The sequence below is a fragment of the Leucoraja erinacea genome, chromosome 5 (genome assembly GCF_028641065.1).
Source record: "Leucoraja erinacea ecotype New England chromosome 5, Leri_hhj_1, whole genome shotgun sequence".
Lineage (NCBI taxonomy): Eukaryota > Metazoa > Chordata > Chondrichthyes > Rajiformes > Rajidae > Leucoraja > Leucoraja erinaceus.
Genome location: NC_073381.1, coordinates 84,369,354 through 84,378,702, shown reverse-complemented (window position 1 = coordinate 84,378,702; position 9,349 = coordinate 84,369,354). Strand labels below are relative to the sequence as shown.

The 9,349-nt window shown below is 42.6% G+C and overlaps 1 protein-coding gene across 1 annotated transcript in view; it reads right to left on the bottom strand.

The window, feature by feature from the left end:
- Nucleotides 1-422: 422 nt before the first annotated feature.
- ptk7b (protein tyrosine kinase 7b) overlaps nucleotides 423-9,349 on the bottom strand; it is a 150,316-nt gene continuing 141,389 nt past the window's right edge. Inside the window, exons 19-20 of the mRNA XM_055636138.1 lie at nucleotides 8,415-8,593; nucleotides 423-1,647 (exon numbers count right to left, since the gene is read on the bottom strand). Of these exons, the coding sequence (XP_055492113.1) occupies nucleotides 1,487-1,647; nucleotides 8,415-8,593 (340 nt within the window). The 3' untranslated portion in view covers nucleotides 423-1,486. The remainder of the gene's footprint in view (nucleotides 1,648-8,414; nucleotides 8,594-9,349) is intronic.

Here is a 9,349-nt window from a genome sequence, read left to right as displayed (position 1 = left end):
GATTTGATGGGCCAAATGTCCGAAATCTGCTCCTATCACTTATGACCTTATAGTGTAGTGGGGATAGAACTAGTCAGTACAAATAACTGGACAAGAGTCATGGAATAGAGATGGACCAATCCACTGAAAGGCTTCCTTCAGTCAAACATCTCAGAACTGTGTCCAGTCACACATGTATCACACACAGGGTCTTACTCACACCTTCCCCTCACTGTGATGCATACATCGCCCACTGTCCCTTGCCATATTCCTCTTCTCCCAGTGACACATGTATCACACAAGGGGGCAAGGCCTAGTTTTGGTTTCTCTCAGTGACAATTGTTCGAACAATCCCTTTCTCATTTCCCTGCTATGTTGCAGAGGCTTCGTTGCAAAGAACAAATGTTAGATATTCTACAGGACTATTCAGAAGTATAAACAAATACCAAAAATTGTCAACTTTATTGTTTCAGCAGCATTTAAAAATTACGGATATGAAACCAAATGCAAAAGCCAAATATGAGCAAAAAAAGGTTATTCAAGTTTAAAAAATCTATTTCAACCAAGGTTTATCTCTTTACACACTTTAAAAAATGAAAATCTTAATATAAAAAGGGTTAACGAACTGAAATGTAAAAAAATCAGGAACTTGCATTTCATAAGTTTTGAACGTTGATAAAAAAATTCCTTCATTGACCAGGCACTTGGTTCAGTATATACTTGCCTATATTTAATGCCAATTCAATACTGGCTTTAGATATAGTGTTCTCGCTTGTAAAGATGTATTTAAAGGTTAACATACATAAAATAAACTTAAAAAAAAAGGCAAATAAACTGTACCATGATAGAAAGATGAGATCACTGAGAACCTACTAGAATAAATAGAAAGGTTTCTCCTGCTGTTTCTCCAGCAGCTAACAGCTGACACTTACACAGTTCATGCTCCTCCCTCCTTTTCTCTGAACATGATTAGATTGCCAAGATCCATTGTGCGCGGTTCTTGCATTTTGGAAATAAATAGATTGAATATGTAATTCATTCAGCCCAGTAACTTGCTGGTTATAAGATCAATGATTGTGCTATTTTAACACTTCCCACCTGAGGCAGCGGGGTAAATTGATATTTATTGCTGTAATTCAATGCACTTGTAAGTCTGTCTTGTTGCCAGTCTCTGCCTACCAGAGCTTGGCTGCTGGGTTTGGAGGTGGTCATCCCAAGCACCCGCATCCAATAGACTAAGATTCTCCATGGCAGGAATGCATGCACGAAGTTAGCAGAGGCCAGAAGAAAACGGCAGTCTGTACGTAGTGTTGAGCTTAAGGCAAAAGGACCCTGGAATTTGAGATGCTCATTTCCTTGTCTTAATTAACAATAATAAAAAAAAAAAGAAAAAAACATTACAATAAAATAGCATATACGGCCAACAGACAAGCCCAAAGGGATGCTTGTCCATTCCTCGTGAACACTGTACATGATACACAATTCAGGGAACAGGCAGTGATTCCCCTCACACTTTGCTGTCCGCAGGAATTTCACCAAGAGTGTTGGCGAGCTCGCTGAAGGAGGGGCGGTCCTTAGGGCTGGCTGCCCAGCAGCGCTGCATCAGTTTGTGGAGTTTGGACGGACAACCATCAGGTGCAGGGAGCTTGATTTCACTGTTCTTTACACCTGGAAAACACAGCACAACCTTACATCATCTTCAAATGACATTTAATCTCATTTTTCTCCCACCCCACCCACCATTTAGTGGAGAGGTACTGGAAAAATGCAAGCCTTCATTTCTATGGACAGTGGCTAAATCTTGCAAGCGGTAAACAGCAAAAATGAAATGTCATTCTAATTCATACAAGAGGTCCTAGACCACCAACACTGAAGCTATGGCCAAGCAAGCACAACACCTCTACCCCCTCAGAAGATTGAGGGTTGGCATGTCTCCATCCACTCATACCAATTTGAACAGATGCACCACAGAAAGTGTCCTATCAGATTGCATCACAGCTTAGTTCCACAACAGCTCTGCCCAAGACAGCAAAAGAATTGCAGTTGTGGATGTAACCCAATCCATCACAGACCAGCTAAACTCCCCCCCCCCATCAACTCCATGTGCATTTCACGCTGCCTCGGTAATGCCACCAACATTATCAAGGACCATGTTCACCCCGGTCATTCCCACTTCTCCCCTCTCTCATTGGGCAGAAGACACAAAAGCTTTAAAGCGCATACAACATAATTCAGGAACAGCTTCTTCCCCAATGTTATCAAACCACTGAACGGTCCACCCATTAAATAGGCGATAGTTCTGATCTCCCTACCTACCTGCAGCTTGCACTTTTTTATTTGTACTCTCTCTGTAACACTATATTCTGCACATTGGTATTTTTCTCTTTACACTACTTGTTGTACTTGTCCATTGTTCATGTAAAACCATTTTTTCCATATCGTATCTCCGTCCACACTGCGGCCTAACATCGAGGAGTTGGCAGCCTTTGCTGCAGACTGACTTTAAGAGCTCCACCGCGGGAGCCTGCGGACTTAAAATCACGGAACTCGCGATCCCTGTCGGGGATCGACTTGGGGCTCCAACCATGGGAGCCTGCTGACTTTAACATCGCGGAGCTCGCGGTCCCTGGTTAGGGACTGACTTCGGGGACTCCAAGCCACAGGAGCTTCAATCACCCTGACTGCGGATGGCTCGACTGCCCCGACCGCGGGAGAATAAAAGAGGAAGAGGATTGAACCTTATTGCCTTCCATCACAGTGAGGAATGTGGGGAATCCGCAGTGGTGGATGTTTATGTTAACTTTTATGTATTTGTGTGTCTTGTTGCTTTTTTTTTAGTACGACTGTATGGTAATTCGAATTTCACTGTACCTTCATTGGTACACGTGACAATAAACTGACCTTGAAACCGTGACCAATTTGACTGGGTAGCACATAAACAAAAAGTTGTTCACTGTGTCTTGATGATAATACATGATAATAATAAACCAAACCCAAATAGTTATCAAATATAGTTTGGAGTGGACCAGTGATATGATGTGTCAACAGCAGCATATACCTAGTAGTTAACTTCCACTTCTTATTAGTTTGGAAGTCTGACCCCCAGCAACTACTTCTCCCAACAGTCATGGTAAGGATAGCGAGATAACAGCTTCACAAGTGGAGAAAAGTTCCCCCACTCATCAATGGGCGGTTCCGGATGGGGAGGGGTTGCTTCTGCTTCACCTTGCTTTGTCCCACTTGGCATATCCTGCTTGCAACGACAGCCTTGAAACAGTGCTCGTCAGTGCTGGTATTGGTTTAGCATTGTCATGTGCACTAAGATACAGTGAAAAGATTTGTTTGCGTGCTAGCCAGTCAAATCAAATCATACCAAGGGGTCTCACCGTGGAGCAGCATCCATACAGACCCGGTTCGATCCTGACTACAGGTGCTGTCCGTGTGGAGTTTGTACATTCCCCCCTGTGATCACATGGATTTCTCCTACATTCCAAACACATACAGGTTTGAAGGGTAATTGGTTTCTGTAAAATGTGTCCCTAGTGTGTCGGATAGAATTAGTGTACGGGTGATCATTGGTTGGCACGGAGTCAATGGGCCGAAGAGACTGTTTCCACGGGGTATCTCTATACTGAACAATGCACAAGTATAGTCAACCTATACACACATGTACAATTCATAGTGCAAATAAAAAAAATACCCTGGTGCAGAACATAGATTTACAGTACTGTAGCGTTATGGAGGAAAAAGTTCAACATACGCAATGAAGTAGGTTGGAAGATCAGGACTACACCCAGGACTATTCGGTCTGATTACAGCGGAGGTGAACCTGTTCCTGAATCTGGTGGTATGTGGGAAGAGTTATTGTCAAACCAAGCTGTAATGCAACCGGGTAGGATGCTTTCTATGGTGCACCTGTACAAATTGGTAGGAGTCCTTCCTCTACTCCGTCTCAACATAGTTTGAGATCTGGCCCACCAAAATTGTGTCATCTGTAAACTTGTAGGTGGAATTAGAGCAGAATTTGTCTACACAGTTGTGAGTGCATTTAGAATATAGTAAACGGATGAAAAAGCCTCCTTGCAGAGCATCGGTATTGAGAATTATTGTGGAGGATGTTTCGTCACAGTTTAAGAATAAGGAGCAAGCCATTTAGAACGGAGACGAGGAAACACTTTTTCTCACAGAGAGTGGTGAGTCTGTGGAATTCTCTACCTCAGAGGGCGGTGGAGGCAGATTCTCTGGATGCTTTCAAGAGAGAGCTAGATAGTGCTCTTAAAAATAGCGGAGTCAGGGGATATGGGGAGAAGGCAGGAATGGGGTACTGATTGGGGATGCTCAGCCATGATCACATTGAATGGCGGTGCTGGATCGAAGGGCCAAATGGCCTACTCCTGCACCCATTGTCTATTGTCACTCAAATTCACTGATTGAGGTTTATGGGTCAGAAAGTCAAGGATCCAGTGGCAGGGTATGGTGTTGACGCTAACGTCCAGGAGTTTGGGGATAAGTTTGGTCAGGATTACGCTTCTGACGGCAAAGATGTAATTAATAAATAGGAGTTTGAAGTAGGTGTCCTTCTTAACCAAATGTTCCAGAGGTGTGTGCACAGCCTGGGAGATTGCATCTGCCATGGAATTGTTGCAATGGTAGGTAAACTTCAGTGGATTCAACTGAAGAGGCTGGAGCCAATGTGCATCATGACCAGCCTCTCGAAGCATTTTATTCTGGTGGATGTGAGAGCCATTAGGCGGTATTCATTAAGACACACAGCCTACTTTATTTGGCATTGGGACAATAGGACCAAAACATGATGATATTTTTCAGTGATGTCAAGCGAGTGATATACTATGGGTACAGCATGGCATCTGAATGGTTTTGACATCACACATCCACAGCATGGTGATCTGCATTATCCGCATCTGGCAGTATGGCATTACTGGAGCTCCCCCAGAGGAGTCAGCCAAGCAGACAACAACCTAGATTATTGACTTTCCCTCAACTAGATGGCTCAGGAGCACGAGATGGCACGTTTGCACATTCATAACTGAGTTAGAATAAAAGCGCAGAGCCCAGTATTCCTGCTATTACTGTTTGACAACTTTGCTTATTTTCAATTACTTAAAAGAAAACCAGGTCAATGTCTGACTTTCAAGCTTTTATAATAGGAATAATTGCACATTAAACACTGCTCACTACTGTTTGCACTTTCACCATTCTGAATGCTGTCCCTCCACCTCATTATTCCAGTCACATTGCAAACAAACATGAATGGACGTTAGGAAACGCAGAATACTGAATGCCATGTTCTAATTGTAAAATGAATGATTATTATAAAATATATAGGCCGGTTTAATGGGTGTCCATTTCTAACCAGCTACTCTGCACAGTGCACAAATATATTAGTGAGGAGATCAACTTGGCACCAGGAAAGTCAACACACATGAAGCACTGGTATCGAAGCACAATCTCATTACCAGCATTGTCCAGAACATAGAAAAGTACAGCACAGGAACAGGCTCTTCGGCGCTCAATGTCCATGCCGAACATGATGCCGTTAAACTAATCTCCTCTGCCTGCACGTGATTTATATCCCTCCATTCCATGTGCCTCTTAAATGGCAGTATTGTATCTGTCCACCACCACCTCTGACGTCGCATTCCTGACACCAATCACTGTGTAAAAAAACCTAGCCCCGAACATCTTGGTCTTTGAACCCCTCACCTTAAAGTTATGCCCTGTAGCCTTTGACATTTCCAGCCTGGGAAAAGGGTTTTGACCATCTACCCTATCTGTGCCCCTCATAAATTTATACCAATCTATCAAGTTCCCCTCAATCTCCAGCAGTCCAAAGAAGACAAAGTTTGTCCAGCCTCTCCTTAAAGCTAATACCCTCTAGCCCAGGCATCATTTTGGTAAATCCCTTCTGTCCTCCCGAATCTTCTCCAAAACCTCACTACTAGTGATGTAATGCTCCATGACCTGTAGTTCTCTGGCTTGTCTCTATTACACTTTTTAACAAGGAGCCAACTTTAAAAAACACACAGTGCTAGAATAACTCATTGGGTCAGGCAACATCTTTCGAGAACATGGATAGTTGATGTTTCGGATGGGGAATTCACACTGATTGTCGTGGGGGTCAGAAAGCTGAAAGTGTGGTGGGGAGGGACAAAGTCTGCCTGGCAAATGACAGGTGGGTACAGGTGAAGAGTTTTGATTGGCAGATGGTTGGAGAAAGGCCAGAGATGAAATTACAAAAAATGTGAGATAAAGATAAAAGTGTGAAATGTGATGCCAAGGAAAACATTAGCTATCCTCTAGTCTTCTGGTATCACATCGGTGACGCAAACATTTCCATCAGAGCCTCAGCAATTTCCTCCATTGCTTCCCTTTGCATTCTAGGATAGACTGCGTCAGGCCCACCTGGATAGAGACACCCTCCGACATTGTGAGCATTTCCTCATTCCTGATACAGGTATAGTCCTGAATATCTTGCCTACAATTCTTTCAATTACTTAAAAGAAAACCAGGTCAATGTCTGACGTTCAAGCTTTTATAATAAAGTGCCACTATGCAGACAATAAGAATAATTGCACATTAAACACCACCCACTACTGTTTGCACTTTCACCATTCTGAATGCTGTCCCTCCACCTCATTATTCCAGTCACATTGCAAACAAACATGAATGCACGTGAAGAAAATCAGAATTCTGAATGCCATGTTCTAATTGTAAAATGAATGATTATTATAAAATATATAAACCTTCTCATTCACACCCTGATCCTCTCTCTCTTTCATGTCTCCATCCTCAGTTTCACCACCTCTTCCTTAGCTTGTTTCCCCCCACAACTCCTTTCCTCTTGATTCCCTCCACTCTCCTCTCAATCAAGCCTTCCTCAACTCTTCAGCTGCTGTCCACAAAAATTCTGCCGCTCGTTTCAAATGGCTGTGGCACAGCCCCTAACTCCAGGACTCTTCTTGGGAAAGGCTTTGTGGGTGGATGTGCTACCCTGTGTTGTGTCTAGGTGCTATGAAGTTGTGTTGATGGGTTCCAATGCACAAGTCCCAGGCAGGTGGAGGTGGATTCATTTTTCATCATCATTCAGCCCCTACGATGAACCTCACCTTACCTCATGAGGCCAGTGTTCCCTGGGCTCTTGTTCACCATTTAACAGCAGGGAGATTCCAAAACTTGGTAAGATTAACAAAAAATAAAAATAAAAATTTACCACTGGTAAAATTAGCTGTGGTGACGAAACAGTTTAAAAAAAAACTCTTGATCACCAATGCAATAGTCGCAGCAGTGAAATGCAAGTGTATGGAGAACAAAAATGACCAGATTGCACCCGGGACACTGAACAGTTCCAGTAATGAACACTGAAGGGTAAGTAAATAAGAGTGCGAAGGATCAGTGATTCCAAAGTCATAGCAACCTGGCATTAGCAGGCACGGAAAACAGATGCAAGGTAGTTTCAGGAACAATCTCGGAAAATTAGACTGAAATAACATGTGGAATAATCTTCCATTCAGAGATAAACGCTAAGAAATGCCAAGGAAACCTACCAAAGTGACAGAAGGAGGAACAGAGGCACCCATATCTGCATCTGCAAGCTTCACACGAGTTCAGCAAGGAATGAACAACACATTTTCCCCCTCTAAGCACTCACCTTCAACCAGTTTTTCTCCATGCTCCCCTGCTTATCTTTCCTCATGGGAATCGGCCAGTTCAGGTTAAGTCCTGATACTATCTGCTCCTGCCGAAGAACTATCAGCTCCTCTGGATAACAATCTTATTATCCTCCTGATGTCCTGACCAATGTTTAACTTTTTAGCATCATCAGATATAAAATCAACCAGATCATTCCTTTTTTTGAGGATCCTCACTGCTTGAACAACAATGTAATTCTACATCATTGGCAGTAATTGGAAAGCAATTTGTCAGTTCTTCACTGCAGTGTGCCACAAATTTGTCAGGGTGCCACATCAATGCAAGTTAATTCTTGCCATCGGTTAAAATTTTACACTGGAACAGAATTTGTGGACTTCCCCAGCTCTCTGAGTCTTGCTGGTATTTATGGCTTACTGCCAAATACAAGTTTAATCAGATGTTATTTATGGTTTAAATCCAAGTTTCTCATTAATCTGCATTCACATCAAGTTACTTGGCGTTTCTGGTTTTATTTAAGATTTATTCAGGATTAACCCAATACTAGTAAATCTTTGCAAAAATATATAGTTCCGTGAAATGTAACCTAGAGAAACAGAAGAAACCAAGCCCAAAGAAAACAGATTTAAGGATCACATTTGCACAGCTCCTGGGAGCTGAAAACACTAGATAGCTGTATCACACTACACTTCTGCCTTAACTCTCCTTAGGAAATGGTCCTGAGTGGTTGTGCAAGCTGAGACCAAAGAAAAAACTAACTGCAATACCTGTTAATACTTCATCATCACTGCGATTAGAAAAAGGCAACTCTCCCTGTGAGAAGACTTCCCACATCAGGACGCCATAGGACCATACGTCCGATTTAGTGGAGAAGTCATCTTCAAATATGGCTTCAGATGGCATCCAGCGCAGTGGAATCCATGCTTGGCGGAAGTGGTAGTATTCACTGGTGGACAAAAGGCAGAAATAATTTTGAAGTGCCTAAACAGCATATGTTGGCACACACAGATTTATGACATGGTGGTTACATAAACATGCAAGCTTGAGATAAATCACATTTAATGGTTTTGTGGTAATGTTAATTGAGGGAATAATCCAAAAGCCAAGCAATACAGAATGCTGGAAATACTTAACATTGCAGGAAGCTTCTATGGAGAGAAACTGTTAATGCTACAGGTCAATGACTGTTTATCAAAACGGCATTCCTGGAAGACAAGTGCTAGTGAACTAAACAATCTAAAATAAAAACAGAAAATTCTGGAAATACTCAGTCATCAGGTAGCATCTGTGGAGAGAAAAACAGAGTTAACGTTTCAGGTCATGATAGATCTTCAACCTCAGGCCTTTGCTCCGTTTCTCTCCAGGGACCCTGTCGGACCTGCTGAATTTCCAGCACACCCCATTTTATTTTAGCAACATTGGCCAGGGTGAACTTAGTTTAGTTTAGTTTATTCTTCCACCGTTCTACTAACTATGCCGCTGCTCTGAAATGTAGCATGGAACCTTCTGCAGCTCACGACTGGTATTTAAGAAGTCTGCAGATTTTGTTGAGATTTTCTATGAAGTAAGCTTTCTCCCAAAAGGGATACAGGATGAGCTGCAAACCTGTTGCAGCAAATGTTCCCTTCATATTCAGTCGTCAGTTCACACATTGGTGCCCTCTGGTGGAAGTCAGGGATCATACACACAGATTTAACACTGC